Source organism: Musca autumnalis, unplaced genomic scaffold (genome assembly GCF_047663935.1).
Source record: "Musca autumnalis isolate F117 unplaced genomic scaffold, ASM4766393v1 scaffold_2, whole genome shotgun sequence".
Taxonomy (NCBI): Eukaryota; Metazoa; Arthropoda; class Insecta; order Diptera; family Muscidae; genus Musca; species Musca autumnalis.
This window is the reverse complement of record NW_027411755.1, coordinates 144,426,755-144,451,064: the sequence shown is the minus strand read 5'-3', so window position 1 is coordinate 144,451,064 and position 24,310 is coordinate 144,426,755. Positions and strand designations below refer to the sequence as shown.

The 24,310-nt window shown below is 36.3% G+C and overlaps 2 protein-coding genes across 2 annotated transcripts in view; one reads left to right on the top strand and one right to left on the bottom strand.

The window, feature by feature from the left end:
- Positions 1–24,310, top strand: part of LOC141394700 (zinc finger matrin-type protein 5) — a 345,637-nt gene that overhangs the window by 254,510 nt on the left and 66,817 nt on the right. The window lies entirely within an intron of this gene.
- LOC141394688 (solute carrier family 12 member 9) lies at positions 593–24,310 on the bottom strand. Its single transcript, XM_073969466.1, has 9 exons — positions 23,388–24,310; positions 15,595–15,729; positions 15,191–15,528; positions 4,574–5,458; positions 4,125–4,513; positions 3,870–4,061; positions 3,465–3,750; positions 3,257–3,390; positions 593–1,744 (listed from the first exon to the last, which is right to left on the bottom strand). Exons 1-9 carry the CDS (start codon positions 23,662–23,664, stop codon positions 1,546–1,548), a joined length of 2,835 nt encoding a protein of 944 aa, XP_073825567.1. The 5' UTR covers positions 23,665–24,310; the 3' UTR covers positions 593–1,545.

The following is a 24,310-nucleotide window of genomic DNA, read 5'->3' as shown; positions in this document are numbered from 1 at the left end:
TCCCCATTTTGACATAGCCCTCTTATCACGGTGCCACCGTGGTGCAATGGTATGCACGCCCGCCTTGCACGCAGAAGGTCGGTGGTTCGATTCCCCGGCCAGGCAACATCAAACATTTTTCAACGGTGGCAAAATACCCCTCAGTAATGTTGGCGACATTCCTGAGTATTTCAGCCTTGTAAAACTTCTCTACAAGAGGTGTCTTTAGACACGCCGTTCGGACTCGGCGATAAACAGTAGGTCCCATATCATTGAGCTAATATGAATCGGGGTGCACTCATTGATATGAGAGAAGTCTCCCTTGTCCCGTATGAGATGTTGTGGAACAATGTTTTTTTTTTGTTGTTCTCTTATCACGGTACCTCACTATATTAGCTATATTTTCCGACCAAAATGGCTGTACTTTGCCATTTAAGGATATAGGGTAAAAAAAACTTATCCAAAAAAACAAATTCCATGGTGAACGTGCTGCTCCTAGTATCCTCAACAGCCTTTCCGATAGACCTTATCAAAATCTATTTACATACACAAATAACATTGTTTATGTGTTAAAATAGCAGCACATATACAGCTAAAGCGAAAAAAACGCACATTTATTTAAGGAATTATTCATGTTCAAAATCACATTTATTCAAATATTTGCAGTAGATTTGCTTTACAATTTGAACAGTACATATTCTCCTTTTTTAATCGGTTGACAATGCAATAAATAAACAGGAGTAAACAAATATAATAACGTATTTAAACACAAATAGATCACTACAATTACCAAAAGTGGGTCAAGAAAATTGCGAGAATAGTAAAAGATTAAAAAAAATACTCTAGAAATTTGTTCTCATAATTAAAATTAAAAGCAACAAATCTACAGCAAAAGAAATTTTATGATTACATCTTTTGGCTTTTTCTCCTCGGACAGGCACGAACCACCGTTTTTTCATTTTTGTTATCAACACAAATCGGTCAGAAATTGTCTACATTATTTTAATTAAACAAAAAATATTTTTTTTACTTATGTGTATATTTTAAAAATAAATCTCAGAAAAAACAAAATGTATAGAGTTATTGGAATTTGTGATAGGGAAGTTTATCTTTACATTTGTGATATGATTTTCGGTAATATGTGAAATATGTATGCATGTATTATATAAATACTACTATAAATATGATATCAGTTAACAAATTAAAAATAGAAGATCAAAAATAAAATATTCTACTTAATATAATAATAATGGTGGTGGTGTAATAAGATTTTTCTAAAATAAAACATTGGTGTAAATATATTAATAAATGTACAATAATAGTTATAATAATATTTAATATATTGTAGGTATGTATATAATAATAAAAATGCTGATGTTGTTTTAATAAAACAATAACAAACATTTTATACATTATGATATTCTTTATATTTGTTACATTGTTGTTTCAGCGAAGATTAAAATACTAAAAATATTAATGTTTAATTCACAAATATTTCATTCGCAATTGTCACGTCACTCGCTCGCTTCATCGTAGCCATGAGTTATGTTTGAGTGGAAACGCCGTTTACAGAGTTGTTGAAGTTACAGTACTAACACCATGTACTAAAATAGTAGGTGGCAATTCAGCTGTTAATTCTGTCAATAATTCCATATAGCGGGCACTTTTTTCTTGGAAATCAGCTGAATCTATTGGTGGTGGGGCAGCCAAATATATGAAAGATAAAGCTGTTTGATCCGAACGTTCCCGTATAATTTGATTTGCTCTGAAAGTAGACAAAAATACAATAGTTAAAGAAAAGAAGGGGAAATACATAAATAATAATAGAGATTAATTTGTTATGGCGGGTAACCAACAAACGTGCAGCCCAAAAATCCATTTTTCATGGATTTTTCTATGAATTTTGTAGGCTATGTATGTCTACAATTTTTTAAGTGTCAATATACAGCTAATTTAGTCTGAAAGGGTATATTAAGTATTTTCCTACCTATAGAAGACCTCGTGAAGGGGGCCTTTAATCTATTGGGGACCTCTTGGAAGTGTCTTCTATCTACAGAAGGCCACTTGAAGGGGTATTCATTCTATAGAAGACAGCTTGAAGGCGTCTTCATTCTATAGAAGACCTCTTGTAGGGTCTTCTATATATAGAAGACCTGTTTGAGGGACCTTTTATCTTTAGAAGGGTATTGGGAGCGTCTTCTTGAAGGGCTATACATCCTATAAAAGACCCCTTGAAGGGTGTTCTATCTATAGAAGACCTCTTGGAGGTATCTTCTATATTTGGAAGGGTATTGGGACTGTCTTCTACCTAAAGAAGGTCTCGTGAAGGGGTATTTAATCTACTGAAGACCCCTTGGAAGGGTCTTCTATTTATAGAAGACCTCTTAGAGGGATCTTCGGTTTAGCACCTTTTATCTTTAGAAGGGTATTGGGAGTGTCTTCTACCTAAAGATCTCTTGAAGGGATCTTCATTTTATACAAAATCTCTTGAAGAGGTATTTAGTCTATAGAAGACCTCTTGGAAGGGTCTTCTTTTTACAGAAGACCTCTTCAAGAGCTATACATCCTATAAAAGACACCTTGAAGGGTGTTCTATCTATAGAAGACCTCTTGGAGGTATATTCTATCTTTAGAAGGGTATTGGGACTGTCTTCTACCTAAAGAAGGTCTCGTGAAGGTCTCTTTATTCTACTGAAGACCCCTTGGAATGGTCTTCTATTTATAGAGGACCTCTTAGAGGGATCTTCAGTTTATAGAAAACCTCTTGGATAGATCTCTATTTTAAGAAGAGCTTTCGGAGGATCTTGTGCTTATACAAGATCTCTTGAAGTGGTCTTTAATATATAGAAGACCTCTTGAAGGGTCTTCTATCCACAGAAGACCTCTTGAAGGGGTCTTCATCCAATAGAAGACCCCTTGAGGGACCTTCTAGACCTCTTGCAGTATGTTTTATCTATAGAAGACCTTTTGGAGGGTGTTCTGTATATAGAAGATCTCTAGGAGGGTCTTCTACCTATAGAAGACTTTTAAAGGTGCCTTCATTCTAAAGAATACCTCTTGAAAGGTCTTTATTTTATGGGAGACCTCTATCTTTAGATGCAGTTGAATAACTTAATAAATTATCAGAACAAAAAAGGGCGCTATTTAAAGAATATTTTTCATGGACTTTTGCACAGGAAACTGGATTTTGATTTTGAGTGATTGATTTACATACATACATACATACATACATATGTAGGTTAAGGTGATTTAGCATGGCATTCTTTTATCTTCTTACCTTTGCATATACAACAAGGAACGATTGAGATTATCTTCGTTTAAACTCTCCCCGGTGGCTTCGGCTGACTGTGTAAATTGTTTCAATATACGAGAATGACGTGTAAATTCAGTATCACGAGCCCATTCTTGAATCTATTAAAATACAATAACAATAAAAGAAGAAATGTAGAAATAAAAATATTGAATTTATTGATCAATTGACATACCTCCATTATCTGGGCATTTATTCTCAATGATTTCAGTGTCTGTTCTAATTTCATGCGAGAGAATATTTCCATTTGCGGTAGGTTCGAATCTTGTGTTTCAAATTGTGCAGTTGTATTTGTGTCATTGGTTTCACACAAAAATACACGTAATGTTAAATGTTTCCATTTAGCCAACATAATTACCGCCAATTGCATCATGAACAGAGAGACAACATCGAAAGGATTTTCAGTTTTAGGATCGAACACATTGATGGGCCAAACATCAATGTATTTTACATGTTTGCTCCTAAAAAGAAGAGATATACATAAATAGATTTGTTTTACATATTTCATAACAAACTCAAAAATGTTGCAGATTGTGGCATCGTGGATATCTAACCCTCCCCTTAACTCGTTGCAACTTACTTTGATATAAAATGTTTATCCAAACGATGGAAATGTCTGCACAAACACAAATTTTTCTTCATGCGCAAAATGTCACTTATAATTTCTACATATTCCGTAACTTCAATGTGTTTTTCTTCACCATCGCGTCGTATGGGGAAATTTTGCATTTCACCAGTATTAAATCCATCTGTTTTGTAGGGTGATGTAGATCTAAAAAAAAATAAAATCTAATTACAAAACCACTCCACAAATCTTTTGTAAAAATGCTCTTACGATTGGAAGAAATCCTTGGGTGCTTCGTTGTCATAGAATCCTAAAACTATGGTATTTGGTTTCATGGCACCAATGCCAGATAGGCGTATTAAATGTTGTACACCTTCACGTACCGATTTGGCCAATGTAGTTTCTGCAAAAGCCTTAACACGCATATGATCAACAAATGACAACCATTGCTTATTATCCTCTATGGTGGCATCATCGAGATCAGTGTGATTACCCACGCGTACATGACCAATTATATAGAGGCCACTCTTTTTCATATCATTGACAAAGTCTACCAAAGGACAGCTGGAACGTGGTGAGGAAACCAGCAACAACATTTGTGGACGCCAGAATTTTACATGATCTTTTCGAGGATCTAACATAAGTAAATATTTACGGACCTAATACAATTAAAATAACAAATTAATAGGAATTTCCAAAAAGGAGCCCTCCCCACTTACCTGATGGAACATCAAGGCCTGTGAAATTGAACCCCACTGTGCCGATTGTGTGGCTGGAGAAAACAGATGCAGGGCTATGACCAATAGCAAACACAAAATAATACTTAAAGAAGCATAAATGGGATTGATTACAAACATCATCACCAAGGTACCAATCAGACCAAACAGGCATGTATGCCAAGAGAAATATTTGAATAATGGTCGGAAATTAGGAGCTCCTGTCAATTCTATACCCAAACAAGCCAAATTTGTTGCCAAGTAAGATAACATGAATAATACCGAATTGATTTGGGCAATTGTATTCAAAGATCCAATCAGTAAAATACATTCCACCAACACCCAACTGGAGACAACTGCAGCTATTGGATTTCCTTTCCATGTTCCCTTAAGAATGAAATTTAAAAATGAACCAAACACTTGATCTTTTGACAATGCTTCCAAAATGCGACTGGAGCCGATTAAATTACTCAAACCAGTTGAAAATGTGGCCGTCAAAATACCAATAGCTGTAAATGGTGGCCAAAAGTTGACATACAACAAAAAGAGATAATTATTTTGCATTGTTTCATGGGGTGTGGTGAAGGCCATTAAAAACGATAAAATCACATAGGAAACGAAGGTAAAGGCAACTGCGGACAATGTTCCCAGGGGAATACTTTTCGATGGACTCTTTAATTCGCCCGACATATTAGCTCCAGCCATTATGCCAGTCACACCAGCAAATAAGACACCAAAAGTAGTTGCAAAATCAACCATTTTTCCTTTCGATGTATAATCCTGAGCATAACTCTCGCCCAAATTATTCGTTAACGTTGTTGTATTTAAGCCGGTGTAGATTAATTGTGTGGTATTTGGTAGAATGATATTTTCATCGGGAGTAGGAACCTGGAAAAAAGGAAAAATATATAATCATTGAGAAGTCTCATATATCACATCTATGAAAAAAAATTAAGCTATAATATTGGTACATTGTTAACAAAATATAATGAGAAAGAAAACGAGACAGGAATAGTCACACTTCTTAAATCGCAGAACCTAAGGATTTTCAAGCACAAATATCAAATACTTCGTATATCTATCCAAGTATAAATTTGTACTCTGTGCCATTTGGATATGGTTTCCCTTCCTATTACATATTTCACATAATGGTAACCCATGACTTTTGGACTTTTATTGTAAACCATAGATGAAAAAGATGAGCACTTGCCTTTACGTTTTCGTACAATTCACCATACAAATGCTCTATTCGTGTTCATCATTGCTGTAGACCATTGTTGTAGACCAAAATGGAATATTGGGATAGCTTGACGCCTTTTGTTATATGTTTTATATTTGATCGCAGTCAGCTACCAACTTCTTATTTAAATCAGTAAAATTTTTGGAATGGAAGTGATATTTTAAGGTTTGCACGGAAACTGTAATAGTCAACCCAGAGAACTTATTTTAAAAGCTGGAAAAATAAAGTTCGAATTCTCCATATTCAATGTGCCCGACAACCTCATGTATTACGGTTTCTACTGAGTTGCTCTTTATATGCTCGTGAATGTTTTGGTGGAATCTTGTTGTGTTCTAATTTCCAGGTCCATCAAATTGTTTCCTTTGTTTTGAATAACAAGTGATAAGGGGTTACCCGCCCAGATGTGCAGCCCAAAAAACATTTTCTCCTGCTTAATCTAGCTTTAGGTTTATCTGGGTTTTAAGCAAAAAGCTACTAGACTTAGTTGATTGGGTTTGGCAGAACGGTTGAAAAGATGCAGTGAGTCGCGCGGGCCAGTGCCGCAGCTGCGATAGATGGGATGTTATTTTATGTCTGTACGTTTATTTTCTGCTTTTTCTGGTTCCGGGTCTATCTCCAGTTCTAGGAATGCCGCTGCTTCGTTGGGATGTAACCACAGATCTACTGGAGTTAGCTGAGTAGGTTTGGCAGGGCAGTTAGAAAGGTGCAGTGTGTCGTGCGGGCCTGTGCCGAATGCTGGACAGATGTTCTGCACGGTGTCATCGATCCTTGCCCTATATGAATTGAGACGGCTGCACCATCCTCAGCGTAGTTGAGCCAAAACTACTCTGCTTTGTCCTGACATCTGACGCTTTTCAGCTGCTACAGATTAGAGTTGTGCTTTCTAGTTCGTTTAGCTGATCGATCTTTTTAGGTCAGCTCTTTTGATTGAACTAGGTCGTTCTTTTAGTTCAGTAGTTCAGTTTATTTCCCCCCACAGCAGTGTTATGCCCATTCCGACCTCTGACTATTATGTAACCATGTATGTGTTTAATATTATGTATGTATTAAAAATTCAGAAATGTTTTAATAATTCTTTAGAAAAAAAGGGAGAACATAAAATTCTGTTTCAATTATTGTTAAAATCACATGTATCTTGTACTTTTTTATCTTGAAGATAATTGGTAACACTTTTAATCACATATGTATATGCTAAGTCCCAATTTACAATAGGCGAGTTTACTTGCGGCAATTGTCAGTTTGTGGGTGAGAGAAGGTGTTTAGAGGCAAAGGGTTACCATATACCTCACCTCTCTCTCCATCAAACTGACAATTGCCGCAAGTAAACTCGCCTAATGTAAATTGGGACTAAGCTTAAAAAATATTCTTAAATCAATCATAGATAGATATTATTGTGAATATTAAATTCAAATATTACTGTGAACATATATTAATGATAAAACTTTTTCCGGCTTGAAAAAGTCTTCTTCTGTCCCTTATAATTTGCCCTGCTCCAGAAAAAATTCTTTCGTAGGGTACAGACGCCGCTACAATACAAAGACGTCTAAGAACTAGTGAATATACACGAGGATATAAGGGTTTTCTTTCTCTCCACCATTCCAGTGGGTCCTTCTTTCGATCGAGGTACTCCTCACTGATGTATTTATCTAGTTCTCTGATACCTGCTGCCGTATTATTGTCAGAATTCACAATTTTATTAGTTTCTTGGTCAAAGACAGACCAAATTTCGAAGGCTTTTTGAGAAGTTGATGTCTGTGGTATTTGTCGTTCCTCGTTTCCTGCATCGCTGGACAAACGTATGGAAATAATCCTACTCCTAAGGTTTTTAAGGCGTTATTATATGCCATGTCGGTTTTGAAGCCTCTTCTTTTAAACCTTAGATCCAGGATGGTACTCTCGGCATAAAGAGTGTTTGTTTCAAATAATCCAAATCGGCATTGTATGGGCAAAACATCAAATTCCTCTCCATTGTCCATTGGCGTATTGCGGCCGTTATATTTGACGCATTGTCGCTCACAACTGCTATAATTTTGTTATGAATCTGAAAATCGGTTATTAAAGATTTTAAAAATGTTTGCAGATTGTCAGCAGTGTGGTCTTCATTAAATTCCTCGCAGAACAATAGGTACGATCTGAGTACGCAATTACTGTCAATGAAGTGAGCTGTTACGGCCATATATGATGTGTTTGAGGGAGAGGACCATCCATCCGTGGTAAGGCATATTCCTGAAGCTGATCGCACTGCCTCTTTCATAGTTGACAGAAGATCACTATGAACTGTTGGTAATAAATTTTGGGAGAGTGTTTTTCTCGTTGGTAGAGTATACGCAGGACAGTGTGACACAAGTTATATTAATTTCTTGAATTCTGGCTCATCAACTATGTGTAGCGCATGACGGCTTTTGCAACTATTTTTAGGACCTGTCGATCAATTTCTTCAGCCTTTTTTATAGGAGGCGGTCTCCGGATGTACTGTGTAATGGGTTGTTGAGGATTGCGGATTTGAGCGCTTGTACTTGGCAATTCTACTCCAACAGCGTCCGATTCGAAGTAAAGAGTTTCAGAGTTCTGTGTATTTGCTGCCGTTTCAGAGGCGGTTGCTGCCTTTTCACCACCAAAGGAGTATGATGATGCTTTGTGTTCATGTGTCTATTTTAATTGCCAATAGATCCTCCAGCAATAATGGCAATACTTGCATGTCGCTCTTTAGATCCATTTTCCTTAAAATGCATCCAAATTCCACTATGTTTTCTGTTTTCAGACATATTACTTTCTAAGAACAAATTTGCACCCTTCGATTGAGAAAAACTAGCAAAATGTAACGGTCTTAACGTAAGAGGTTGGCAACATATTTTTTTCTTTTACCCCATACCTAATCGAAAGCATTGTTTAAGACAATATGTAAAAACATACGCGTTTGCCGTTGCGTTCATTTAGACACATTGAACTAGATCAGGGGCCTAATTACGTGATTCGATATCGAGTTGTTTCGACCCGAGTGCTCAAAAATTTTGTTTATTGGCGGTTTATAGAGGAAAAATGATATTAGTAAATAATTGTGAGCATTCTTTACACAAAATAACAAGAGAAATTGGGAAAAGTCCTTTTCAGTCGTTTTGAGAAATTGTGATAAAATTATCATTAACCAAAAATTAGTGTTTGCAGTCGTTAAAATACAAGTTGAAAAAATATGAATTTCTGCAAAACAAAAAAATTATTTAATATTAATAGCCTTCACTTTATAGGTGAACAAGTTTTAATAAAGTGCATTTTAAACATTTCATCCACCGTTGTTTACCAAAGGAAATAATTTCTCAGAGAGGCTAAGTCAAAACACCCACCAAATTCTCTCATTTATTTTGAGAGAGAATTATTAAGGTAGATGTATTAGCAAACTGTAACAAGAATGTCAAAACAATTTTCCAAACATTACTAATTTTCATATTTTCTTAGCACAACTTCATTCCGAAATTATTATTCAATGTATTGTTCATGGCAGAACTACCAGGTAGTGGTATCACACCAGCTGATCGAATATGAAAAGTCAAATCCCTTTATAAAAAAATTATTTTTGTTGTAATTTCCCCAACAACATAAAGAAAGTTTTGACATAACATATTCAAAATTTTACGATGCCACTACCTGGATAATTGTGCCATGGTATTGTTCAAAAAAATCCACAAATATTTACATTTTTCATCCATAATTTTGTTTTTTAGTTTTTGCTTTGAAATAAACACATTTTTTTGACATCTACCTTCATAACATTCTCTGAAGAACACATAGTTCGATTACCGGTTACTCTCGAAACATTCGATCAACGATTTCGATCGAGTCTTACCATACCGTTTTTTTCTCGTGTCGAAAACTTATTCACGAGTATATTCACGATCGAATCGAATCACATAATTGGGCCCCAGTGTTTTGTATGAAGCGATTGAAACAGCGGACATTTTTTTATTCGTTCTTTTATTGAACTACTGAACTGTAAGGAACGACTTCGAGTGATCTAGTTCAGTCGTTCTTTTACGTGAGTCGTTCAATTGAACTAGTTCGTTCGCGAACTACACAACTCTACTACAGATGGTGGATGGTTTCCGATGACCCCATTCACACGATAGTTTTTTATAGCATCTTCGACTACATACGTGTGAATGCTATTTAAACCTGCTTGATAAGCTTGTTGATCTAGGGGCTCCCTCTTGTAACGTTGGAAGTTTCTTTCTAGATCATGAGGATTCCATCTGACATGGCAGGGTGAGTGGGAGTGTAGTGTTGGTTGTATGGCTGGTGCCCTATCCACCATATGGTGATTCGGATGGCTCTCACGGTAACACCCGAGCAAGTACTGCAACGAGTGCATGAAATTGCGTTACTGTACTCTACATGAGGAGGCTTCCAGTCCACAGCGCGGCATTCTGACAGGTTAGAATATTTTTCCATCGCGTTGCTCTTATATTCGCGAACCACAATGGCGACTCATAGCTCTGGTCAACAAGGTTTCTCTATCTTCACTAGGATTGTGACTTTTTTACAACCTCATATCCCTGTATCTTCTTCTAGTTGCTGAATTTCACGTATGAGTAGCGTCCACATAAATAACACTATGCAACACTGAAAATGCAAACAACTTCTAGTATGGATTTTTTGAAAGTACATATTTAGACTACAAAAGCCCTAGTTGGGTTTTGTCCTGTCAGATGCAGTTCGGATTTTATGGCCTCATCTAAACCGGGCTAAATCTACACTTTTTTTATTTTTTTTTTTATTTTATTTATAAATCCATAGTGTAATACAAAGCCATCCAGGCCAAAAAACATATTATATTTTTTGCATTTATCAGTCCTTTATCTCAGAAACGAATAGGAATTTGGCCTTGCTGTCTTTAGCAATATTGTAGCCATAAACTAGTAGAACTTATCTTTTAAAGAAACCACATAAGAAAAACTCCATCTAGGGCATCAAAATCTATAAAGTATAGAAATTTTTACATATTTGCTGAAATTCTGGTCAGTATCGGCTAAACTATTGGGAGTTGAACCAAGTAACCTTTTGCAAAAATCTTCCAAATAAAGTTCTCAACAATTCTTTAGAACATTCTGAAACTCTAAAATGCTTCTTGTTGTTTCAGCGTTATTTTGCATCATATCTTTTACAACACTTATTTCAAACACAGTTCACACCAACAGTTTATTCTCGCATTTCGGATTTCACTACATTATTGACATTTTTATTAAATCGTCGTTGAAAAATGTACTGAAAACAACGGGATAGAGGCATTTTACAATAATGACACGTTCCAAAGAGTTGTGTATTACATTCCAGGGAATATTTTTCCAAAAGAAAATATTCAGAAAAAATTTAATGTTTTTGAGATACGGCGCGAAATGTATAAAAATTGTGGTATTTTTGCATATATTTTGAAATTTGGGGCAATAAATGTAGTTTTTCGAGTTCATTATTTCTCCAAATATTGTATTCTTGTCTTTATCTACAAATTTGCTTCAGAGGTCAGTAGAAGATTCGCATTGGTTTCAGAGATATAGCACCAAATTTCTTTAAAAACTCAATATTTAACCATGTTTAGATGGGGCCATAATATCCGAGCTGGATCTGACACAAAAAACCCAACTAGGGTTTCTTGTCGTTTGGGTCTGTACTTTCAAAAAATCCTCAGTTCGAATTGTTTGCACAAGATCACCTTAAAAATGTTGCACAGTGTTATTGATTATCCCACGTTTGAAACTTAGCCGAAGGATAGTCTGCTCAACGTTCACAAACAGCGTGGAGTGCTTGGCAGTATCAAAGGTTTCTGATAAGTCAAGCGCAATCATAACTGTTCTATCACACGGCTTGCTCTGGTTGGGTCCTCGACAAATATGTTTGTCCTAAGCTGTTCAATACGAAGCCTATGCTGATGATCGGCAAGAAATCTAATTCGACACTGTAATCTTCTCTTCGCCACCAAACTGTCGATTAAAATAAAATGGTTTTTGTTATTTTTTATTAAATCCCATACGGCTTTTCATTCTTTCTTCTTAGTCTTAAAATGAAAGTCTAGTCTAAAAATAAACATCCACTTTTTATATCCTCAGCATTTATGCTAACGAGGGTATATACACTTTAATAAGGGCAAAATGTGCCTCATCGAAATAATGGTCTTAGACCCCAAGTATGTTTAGACGAAATCCGTTTCAGACAATTTGGAGTTGATTTAGCCATGACCGTCCATCTGTCTGTCGTTTTGTCTGGCTGGAGCACACGATAACTCTCGAACGAATCAACCTATTCGGTCCAAAATTTGGCCTTCGTAATAGTTTGTCCAAACTTAGTTTAAGTTCGAAGATAAGCCAAATCGCTCCACTACTTCAGGTACTTCCCCACAAAAGATCAAAAATGTTCGGAAAAATTGTACACAAAATAACTCTTGAAAGGAGTGACCGATTTGGTCCATACTTTAGACATTTTAATATATCTACCAGATATAGATCAGGTTCGAATATGGACTATATTTGACCACTCCTTCGATTACCTTCTCCACAAAATGTAAGACCTGCTCCCGAAACTCTTTGATTTTTGTTAAAGCAACTTGCATTCGCCGCTCCATTACGACGGTAAAAGCTTTTTTCAGGGACAAGTCTATACTTCTTGAGAAAACAGCTCGAAAGGTGTAAAAACCCCTATGGCACCGTATGTAGTGGCTGGAGAGCACGATAACTCTCAAACTGATCAACCGTTTTGGTCTAAAATTTGGGCTTCGTCATATTTTGTATAAACTTAGTTTCAGTTCGAAGATGGGCAATACCGGTCCACAACCTCCGGTACTTCCCCCAATATTTAAAAAATTTCAGTAAAATGGTATGCACGATATCTCTTGAACGGGGCAACTAATTTGGTCCAAAATTTATATCTGCTAATATTTTGTCCAAATTTAGTTTAAATTCTAAAATGACCCATATCGGTCCTCCCCTTGGGGAACCTCCCCCACAAAAGTTCAACATTTGTGACTAAGTGCAGACCCTAAATGTTCGAAGATCCTTTGGAAATATATACCGATGCTGTTCGTTGTGGTTCTGTTTACAGCGATACTAAGTTTTCCGTGGACAAGTCCATGCTTCCTGCCAGTAATACGATGACCCACTAAAATGACTAGTGGGCGCAATATCTATTGAAAAGTTATGACTCCCAAAATAAGATCGACTTCCATAATGGAGTAAGTCGGTCCATTCCTTCAAATACCTCATCCGCAACATATTTTTGTCGGCAAGTTCAAATATCCAAAAAGGGCCACAAAATACAGAAAAGACTCTAAATACATTCAGTCTGTCCGTAGATGCAAGTTTCAATTCCCATAATATGTGAATTGAAACTTTCATATTATGCTGTGTTTTACTTGTTAAGTATCATTTTATTAAAATATTTTTCTGTATACATATGAATGTTGGGGGGGGGGATCCTATACTTTAAAAAATGGTGACAAACTCGTCTCCAAAGCACTACCAGGACCAAAGATATGTTTTGCCGACCTTGACCTAAAAAATTGCAACCTCTAGAGTGATTACAAGGTTTAGATTACACCGGGAATACAGGGCTAAATTGACTCAAATTCCGAGTCGCATTTTGGGCAAAATTAACATATTATACCATCCCCACACATTTAGGGTATAAAATTCGGGTTGGGTCATTCTAATATTTATTAAATCTACCCAGTAGAAAATCGACTCTTCGATGACATTTTCATTGCCGATGCGTTGACGAAATTTCCGAAATTGTCATGTACGACAAGTTGCATGACCATATCTTGCAGTGTGCCTTGGCAAAAAACTCGAAAAATGCTTAAAAAGCGTGCTTTGCAATTATTGTACACATGTTTATGCAATTAGAAAATTTTCTATTTGTAATAAATGTAATAATATAAAATTCGTAAACGGCGTAACGAACTAAACTGTATTTATTTATTGTGCATTAACTAGAAAAGGGTAAGTTAGAATAAGTATATTAAATTGCATTTAAAATAATTGTAATAATTCTTTAAATTCGTGTATTTAGGTTGAAGTCAAAGCAGAGGGTTGAAAATCCCAATATGAAGCTCGGTAAGATTTTAGAAAATATTAGTGGCAATTTACAAAATTGTTTTATCATAGTTTCTTTTTGCAGAATCCATAAATAAGGATATGTAGATCGCCCCTCAGTCGGCTGGGGTAAGAAGTACGGTGTGCCAAAGTTCGAAGAAAATGGTGACTGGTGGAAATATGTGAGCTAAGTATTATCCACTTACGATAAAATTTGTAAAAATATTAAATTTTATAATTTAATAAAAAAATTGACACACGACAACATAAATTAAATTGTCTTTAGTTGGGTCATCAATGACTAATAGCAATACAGTGTCTGTGGAAGAGTCGTCAACGGAATATGGGGTTTTTAGTCATCGAAGTTGTCATCAACGAAAAGTAGGGAGTTTAGTCATCGAAGTTGCCTTCAGTGACAACTTCGCTTACCCTGTCGCTCAAGTTGTCTTGCATGAACACATGGACACTTGTGTGAAAATTTCGTCGATGATTTCACATTGCTGTCTGCAAGGTGTCTTCAGAGATTTACCATTGTCTTAAACGATTCGTCAATGTTGTCTTCAAGACACTTTCTACTGGGCTACTATGTATTCAATGTATGTATTGTTCATACGAAAAGTATGTCATGTACGTCACAATATCTAATAGGTCGTATTTGCACGATATATTTAGTATCTTTACATTTTAACTCCTTATATTAATAGTATTTAAATGCATAACAAATTACTTCCTCCTTTCTATACTGACTCATACATAGCAGAAAAAATACTTTCAAGTCGTTACAGGTAACTTTTGTAGGGATTAATTGATAAATTTTGTTAGATACAAAAGATATCAATATGTGACCTCATAATTAATTTTTCATACTTATCAATGCATTGTTCATTTTGGATTTTTCTTGAAAAAAAGATTTTCAAATATTCTGATAACATGACCGAAAAAGAATATACAAAAATTGTAAGTAACATTACAATCAACGATACAAATTATGAGTAACAAACTCAATAACTGGGCTGCAATATATCATCGCTAAATGTGTTAATATGTACATTATTAATAACGGACAAATATTCAAAGCAAATTTCTATACACAAACAATTATTGACGATAAGCTACCGGGTCTTAATAATAGACAAACAGACAAACGAAATATAATACTACAAATGTGATAACAAAATGGTAAAATATAAATGTTAATTTCTATGTGTGTATATTTTGCTAATATTTGTTTTTGTTCTTTATGAGCTATGAATAAAACAAAAACTACACAATAATAAATCCCACTTAAAACAAGCTTAGATGACTTACCACTTTTGGACCTTCAGCCAAAAAACTTATATAGGTGGCGAACAAACACACTGTGACTATGCCCAAAATTAATACCGAGGTTTTTGCAAACAGAGACGCCCCGATAAGACATACAAGCAGCATTGAGGTATTTATTAAAGTACAAAATAGGAAACGCCACCATGATCCATCGGGCAAGAAGCCCTCTTCTCCAGAGAAATATCCACCTGGTCCAAAGTTGTTCATAATACCTTCCACACAACCCGATATGGCCATAGCACAACCAACAACATTGGCCAAAAAGAATAAGGTGCCAATTGAACCACCAAATTCTAGGCCCAAGGTTCGACTTATCATAACTAAAATACACAAAAGAAAAATAAATAAATAAATTATTTCAAAAAATTGCGTTTTTTATAACTTACAATACACTCCTCCGCCTTCAATCGCACCATTTGTAGAAATTGCACATACGGAAGCCACAGTGAATAATAATATAATGTAGGCGATTACGAACTGTAATAGTGTTACATATAAACCAGCATTGCCCACAATAAAACCTAAAACAAAAACGAACAGAATTATTAGTACCCTGATTTGAAAAGAAGCTGATAATCAATGTGTTTAAAAAAAGTATGCATAGCTTATATAATATTTATCATTAAGAACATTATTGAAGGTCGAGTATTGACATTTTAATTGTAAAGCTATAGATATCAGTCAGACAGTGAATAGCCAGTCTCATCAACACGTTGTTTGACACCCACAATGGTTCTTTCTTTCAGACGAATCAACTTATTCAAGCTTTAAATGAAGCAGACGTACTAGTACTGTCGGCAATAATAAAACGTTTCTTATATAACTAAGAACCAACGGATAATGTTATGCTCATTAGATATATTGGGTGGCAGAGAATAAAAATGACAGTCACAAAAAAATTCAGTGAAAGAAAAGTCTAGGACCATGTGCCTATCTCCCCTGGATCGACGGAACATTTATATAAAACACTAGCCGACACCAATGAAAATTTAGAAGGACGAATATGAACTACGAATAAACCGAAACCGAAATGGGTGCACTTCCGAGGCTGGTCTGGTTGTTTTTGTAGCAGCATGAAACCTACGTAGAAGCATAGGTTTGATGCTGTGTTTGCAGCCGCTGAAACACTATGGTTTCGGGTCAATCCGGTACGAAAGAACGCGCTGGGATTAGGCTGATTTGGTCTTAATCGCCTCCGGTACTACTACGATAGGATTTATGTAGCTGCACCAGAACCTCTACCAGTGTATCTAAAAGTTCGTCGTATCTCCACGAAGCATCATGATGGTCACCGCGATGCCGGAATCAAAGCTCACTATCACCTTTAGCTTGCAACGTTATGATGGTTGCAACTACAGAAAGCAGAGGAGGACTTTCCTTACTTCTACACCAGTATCTCAAGTACACACTTATCTCGCTTGCGCTTCACCCTAGTGGTCCATACATGGAATGTATGGGGGTAGCAGGTAGGTGTAATACTGGCGAGTAGAGTTAATGGGTATATACCACCGACGAACAGTTGTGTCCTGAGATACATGCCTGATATTAGTATGCTTTTGGATGGCAATTACCTGGTACTAGGGAACTTTAAAGCTCATAATCATCCACATTTGCCAGGTGAGCGAAGACGCTCTTACGAGTAGATTGCTACAGCCACAGTTTATACAGTTGGACACTAAACCCACCTGATTGTTATGTTTGTTGTCAAAAACATTATTGTGATTCAAAATACAAAGAAACTCAATCACAATAATAGGTTTTTCCTTGTACTTTCTCAGTAAATATTACTCAGTAACTTCTTTTTAGAGAGTAAAGCATTTTATACTCTTTCAAAGGAAAAAATTAAAAAAGTAAAAAGACAACATTCAGTAAAAATTTTCAATTTGATTAATATTTACGATTATGATATTTGAATATTTTAAACTTTTGACAACTGCCTAAAGCTACAAAATGTTACTGAACAAAATTCCTTCAGTAAAAATTGTAAGTTCTCAGTAATAAAAATTTCAAAACAAGTTTCTCAATTCATTCTCTTTTACTGAACATTTGTGTAAAAAAACAACATTCAGTAATAATTTGTAATAATTATTACAAATTATCGAGTACGCAGACACACTTAATATAAAATCTATTATGTTTGTTGTCATAAGTTGTTAACAGAACTCTGAATGGCCGACCTTCTATAGGCCTTGGCTACAGCAAGCCAGACAGCACCATTGTGGCACCCGGTTTGATAAATGACATGACCTGGCAACCATTTTCACATCATCGGCTCCGTTAACAGACCACCAGATTTCATAACTTCTCACCTCAGTAATTTTCTGAACCATGTAAGCCTTGGCAAAATTTCAGAGAATTTACCAATCACTGCTACCTGCTGGTCAAGTACTCGAAAGTAGACCAAATTTCCCAGCAGAGACGATGGAACTAGTAAATGAGCGTTGTTGTTGTAGCAGCATAGGTGTGATGCTGGGTTGCCAGCAGCTGGACGAAAAGCTTTTGGTTTCGGGTCAATCCGGTACATAGAACCCGTAAGTTATGAGCAACTGTTAAATCACTCCTGAATCCGGGAAAGAAGGATTATAGAATGCCTATTAATTTCAACGGAGTGTCCGTTACAGATCCGAAGTGGCGCGCGTGTCCCGTACCCCGAGAGTCTTAAGGTACTACGCCGTATAAGATCCTTCTCATTCAAGGAGGTGGTGGTACCACAGTTTGCGATGAGCGTCGTTGGAGATGTCAACCGAAACGCAAAATCATCCAAAGCGTGGGGCCAATACGTAATCTTAATGGTAATGCTTAAACAACTGGATGAAACAGGTGGATGAACCACAAATATCCGTCGAGGACTGAACCCAAGCAAGCCATGCGACAGGACAGTTATGGTGGCTCTTGACCTATCCATGGCTTTCGACACCGTCGACTATGCCAAGCTGTTCGAGGAAAGTCGTGTTTGAAACATTTGGTAATCAATTAAATGTGTGGACCCTAGTCGTTCTTGAAATTTAGAAATAACAGGTCTAAGACCTGTAGAGTGAAACCGGCAGTTCCCCAAAGCGGGTTGATATCTCGGGAACAGCTTAACCTTTGCCTTTCTGAAATCCCACACCCTCCAGAAATCATAATGTATGCGGATGGTTGTGCGATTTTGGCGTCGGGTCCTATAGTCGAAGACATATGTAATAGGTTAAATGTCTACATAGCTGACTTATTGCACTGCTTCCGTCGGAGGAATATGAAAATATCCGCGCTAAATCCACTGCCACACAGTTCACCATTTGAACGGCTGAAATTAAGCTTCCCTTGAACATATTGCTCGGCGGTGTCCTGATTCCGACCACTAACTACCACAAGATACCTATTGGGTGTAACGTTCGACAGCCTGTTAAAATCGTCGTAGGAACGAGGTTTTCAGGTCGCTTGCCGGCAGAACTTGGTGTGATGACAAAGAAACCTTATGGACAAAGCAATAAGCCGGTCTGTGGATAGTTATGCGAGTGTGGCATATAAATCTTAGCTCTACGGCCCAGGTTGCACAATCTGGACACAGAGAAACCAAATAATGAAAAAGATATATGAACGAACATATGCGTTGCTACAACAATTACAATATAAAGGTAGAAACACAATGAAATACGCCGCTTTTTTCACGCTCAGTTTCATGTGAAAGATTAAAGGCCAAGTACTACCTAATTCAAATGCTAAATCCAGTGTTCGAAAATAAACACTATGGTATCGTACCGTACCGTTCTGTACCGTACCAAGGTGGATAGGTACACTACGATAGTGTACCGCTCCGGAACACAAACACTAAAAAATATTTTAGTGATACTGTACCGGAACACAACGATAATCGTAGTGTACCGCATGCCGGAGCACTAAAAATCGTAGTGCTCCGACTGCGGAGGACTAAAAATCGTAGTGTTCCGACTGCGGAGCACTAAAAATTTTAGTGTTCCGACTGCCGGAGCACTAAAAATCGTAGTGCTCCGACTGCGGAGCACTAAAAATTTTAGTGTTCCGACTGCGGAGCACTAACAATTTTAGTGTTCCGACTGCCGGATCACTAAAAATCATAGTGCACCACGTGTTGGAACACTAAAAAATAATAAAGGTATTATGTTTTCTTAGGTAAATTTAATATTTGATTAAAAATCTTTATATATAAAACTCAATTGTCGTTTGTTGGTAATTGAATCAGTTGAAAACGGCTAGAGTGATTTGGATAATTTTTTGTGGAAATGTTAGTCATAGTCCAGTTTAGGTTTTTATGCAAAGAAAAATTGGCCACGCCCACTTTTCCGCCCACTTTTATAAATATGTTATATCTACGGAACTACTCAATAGATTTTCCTGAAATTTGCAGGGAACGTTAGAGTGATGGCTCCCGGTTGAAATAGGCTACATATTTGGTTGAATTTCGGATCGGGCGGGGTACCTACCCTATGCCCTATTTTTGTAAAAATGCAATATTTGCAACAATTACAAATGTATCGCCTTGAAAATTAATTTCCGAGTCAATGGCGGTTGTGTCTCCGACCTTACGTGCTTATTTGGGGCATTAAGACTGGACAACGCCCACTTTTTTAAATATGTTATATCTACGAAACTACTAAATCGATTTTCCTGAAACTTTCAGCGAATGTACAGGGTTGGACCCCGATAAAAATAGGCTACATATTTTTTGACTTTCGGATCGGGCGGGTAGGGCATAGGGGCCCTATTTTTGTAAAAATTCAATATTTGCAACGAATGTATCGCTTTGGGAATTTATTTGCGAGTCAATGGCGATTGTGTCTCCAACCTTACGTACTTATTTTGTGACTTAAGATCCGACCACGCTCACTTTCTAATTAGGTTATATCTACAGGGGATTTTCAAGAAAATCGCGATTTGTCTAAATTTTTAAATCTTTATAAATAAAAATCAAATATCGTTCGTTGGTAATGGCATCAGTTGAGAACGGCTGGACCGATTTTCGACTTGGATTTTTATGCAAAGAAAATTTGAGCATGCCCACCTTTACGCCCACTTTTTTCAATTTTCTATTTTTATCATTTCTACAAAAACTACTGAACCGATTTTTCTGAAATTGCCAGGGAATGTACAGAGATGGTCCCCGCTTAAAATAGGCTACAAATTCAGTTGAATTTCGGAAAGGGCGGGGAACTTCCCTATACCCTACTTTTTTAAAAATGTTCTATTTACAATAATTACGAATGTATCTATTTGGAAGTTAATTTGGGAGACAAATGTGGTTGTGTCTCCGACCTTACCTACTTTTTTAAGAACCACAGACTTGACCATACCCACTTTTTAAAATATGTTACATCTACAAAACTACTGAACCGATATTCGTGAAAATGTCAGAGAATGTACAGGCATATTTTCTTGAATTTTGAAGAGGGCATATTTAAAAAAACGCCTTACCTTTATGAATAAAAATAATATGCTGTCATAACCCAACTTAGGTTTTTTGGAAAGAAAAGTTTACCACGCCCCCGAAAACAGGTTACATATTTTATTGAATTCAAGAGGGGCGGGGTACCTCCCCTATGCGATATTTAAAAAAAAAACTTTATATTTGCAAAAATTATGTATGTATCGGAATAAAAATTTACGGATTAATCTACAATCTAGGTACTTCTTTGGGGCCTATAGGCCCGACCAAACCTGTTTTTTTAGTATGTCATAACTCCAATACTACTGAAGGGATTTCCATAAAATTTGCAGCAAAAGCTCAATGTTTGCCGTTGTAATGTGGGGTACCTTCCCCATGCCTTTCTGATAAACGCAATATGTATTATGATTATATCGGTTTCAGCATACATTTTGGTAGGCAATGAAGTTGTGTGCACCCTAGGACCGGACCAGGCCCACTTTTTTTAATATGTTATATCTTGAAAACTGATGACCACGCCCACTTTTTTCAGAACATTATTTTTCCAAAACTACTGAACCTAATTTTCAGAAAATATTCAGGAATGTCCCGTGGTCCAAAATGCTATATATTTCTAGACGAATTTCGGGGCCTATTATTTTATATTCGGTGTATTTGTTAAACTTATGAGTGCATCAGGTTGGAAATTAGTTTTCGAGACAATGGTGGTTGTCCCCCGATCAAGAAAAACTATATATTTACAAATGTACTTAAATGGTGAGATTCAACGGTACATCAGCCATGAAAAGCTAAAACATATAGGTCTAAATAAGCGGGAGAATTCGATTTAATCATTTTTTTAACTTTTATTATTAGATCGCTTTAGGATAAAGACAGTGACATGGACGATAATAAATCCTAAAAGGCACAAATTGGCGAAAAATCCGACAAAGTCCGCAAGAGAAAAGAAAGGTTACAGACAAAATCTGTTGATAAATTTAAAATCCTTCTCGGTTTGACAATGGACCAAAGAAGTGAGGTAGAAAATACCTACTTTTGAATTAAAACTCATTACGACGGGCCAGCAACGCGGACCGGGGTCTGCTAGTTTGATTAATAAAAATTAAGATAAAATGTTGCATCCATGTATGTTTGGTTTGGTTTTTGGACAATGGAGCACTAAAAATCGTAGTGTTCGACTGCAGAACATTAAACATCGTAGTGATCCGGAAGTAGGAACACTACGATTTTTAGTGCTCCGCAGACGAACACAACGATTTTTATTGTTCCATTGTGTCGATTTTTAGAGATCCGGCAGTCGGAACACTAAAATTTTTAGTGGTCCGGCAGTCGGAACACTACGATTTTTAGTGATCCGGCAGTCGGAACACTACGATTTTTAGTGCTCCGCAGCCGAACACTACGATTTTTATTGATCCATTTTCCAAAAATCAAATGAGGCGTTTTTCACGTGTTCTATTAAATTTTATTCCTAATTTGTATTTATTAAAAAAAATATAAAATATTTAATTTTCCTCACAAATCATAATAAACTCATGTATCCACAGTCAGAACACTACAACTTGTAGTGCGCCATTGTACAACAACCGAATCAATGTTTTTCATATTTTCTACTTAAGTTCCCAACGTTATTAATTAATATGTATACATACACACATGGATTTAGGAGGTTTATCTGAGTTTTTATGTCTTAATTTGTACTTATCTCAAAAATTATAAATATTTAATTTTCCTCGCAAATCATAATAAACTCGTGTGTGGTACATTACTATTACGTTATTTTTTAGTGTTCCGACACGTGGTACACAACGATTTTTTAGTGCTCCGACTGCGGAACACTACGATTTTTAGTGCTCCGATTGCGGAGCACTACGATTTTTAGTGTTCCGACTGCGGAGCACTACGATTTTTAGTGTTCCGACTGCGGTACCCAACGTTTTTAGTGTACCAAAATGTGGTACACTACGTTTATCGTTGTGCTCCGGAACAGTATCACTAAAATATTTTTTAGTGTTTGTGTTCCGGAACACTAACGCTAAAAATATTTTAGTGATACTGTACTCGGAGCGGTACACTATGTTAGTGTACTGTTTATTTTCGAACTCTGGCTAAATCAAATGAATTGATTTAGGTAGTACTTGGCCTTTAGTCTTTTCCAAGGGCTTGCTTCTAGCATAGGACGTTTTAAAACTTCTGCTAGAATAGACTACATAAAATCATTAACTTCATCCTAATATCTCTTTGTGCTTATTTCTCTTTTCTTTCTTTCTTCTTATTAAAGACACTTTTTCCCGTCCAACAACTATTAGCCGTTGACTACAAGTGGGGCTTTGACACTCCGATAATTTCAAGCCATTATATAGATTACTTTAACCCATACGAAACAAGCAGTTAAAATAGAACTTCTTCGAATCCTACTTTTAAATTTTAAAAATACACTACATTGATATCGAATGTGATATCATAGTGCCATTTATCTATTTCCAAAATAACACAACCGTTAAGAAATAACAAAAGAACCACAGCCGACCGAACTCATTTCATTTGATGGTGATGATGACGACGACCAACTTATTTAATAGAGCAGTGTTGTACCTTCTAACAATACCTTCATGTGTATGAACATAATCGACTAATACCCAACACAGTGTCATCAATCAATGAATATGAATGACTAACCTCATTAAGCTCTAGCAAGAAAGCGTAACAAAAAAATAAAGAAACAACGAAAGTAAATAACAAATTTATAAATATAAATATTTTAAGAATTGAACTTACCGACACGAATAAATACCAATGCACTAAACATGGACAGGGCTACTGGGCTAAAAACGCCAGCAAATGTACCCAGCGTCCTACCACTGCGGTCAGGATCTTGCCCGAATTCCACATAGCCATTTTCATTTGTATTCTGCGATGGTGGTCTTCTTTCCACACTGCTATTGGAACCGAAAAGTGTACCGAAGGAACGCATCATAGATGATGCCCTTCCTGCTGTTCGAGGAGCAGCAATAGGTGCAGTTTCTGGATCATTAATACTGGTCTGTGAATTCATTGTTTTTCAAACATACATTAACAAAGGCTGAGACGATTGGATCTCAAATATTGCTGCACTGAACCAGATCGAAGTAGTTAAGTATTAGCTGTTGACTTTTTCCTTTATTCAACACAAAAACCATACGCCCACAAATGCAAATTTATAATCAAAAACTACAATAGCTTTTATTGATGATGACGACAACAGTGTTCCGCGGCAGAGGCGTCGACGCCACCGCTTTTTATTTTTTGGATACCAAAATGATGCTGTTGGTTTTTGTTTTATTTTTTGGGGCTGATTAATAATTCACAAACATACACAAATCGCCGAAAACAAACAACAACACAGCTGGTAGCTGGTAATTTGCGAATGCACAATAACAATTTTAATTTAGCATGTAATTTGGTTTAAGCAGGAGAAAGCTAGGCTTGCCTTAGGCAATTACTTTTGGATCCATCTATTTTCTCATTGCTAGTTTATTCGCGTTTTCACTAAATTTTGTTCTAATTTCCACGGTTACGGTTGGTAAAAATTGTTTAGTTTTTATAGTCAATGCGTCATCTGTTTTTGTTTATTTACAACTGCAAACAAGACGACCGCCAGACAACCGAAATCTTATAAGAAAGAAACAAGACTGGAGACTGGTGGAGTTTGGGCCACACAG

What these genes read in the sequence shown, in the direction of transcription:
- LOC141394688 (XM_073969466.1), bottom strand. Translation starts at nt 23,664, where the DNA reads ATGAATTCACAGACCAGTATTAATGATCCAGAAACTGCACCTATTGCT. An exon ending in ATTGGTATTTATTCGTGTCG is followed by an intron (nt 15,730 to 23,387) that starts GTAAGTTCAATT and finishes TTTTTGTTTTAG; the next exon opens with GTTTTATTGTGGGCAATGCT. An exon ending in TAAATGCCCAGATAATGGAG is followed by an intron (nt 3,391 to 3,464) that starts GTATGTCAATTG and finishes GTATTTTAATAG; the next exon opens with ATTCAAGAATGGGCTCGTGA.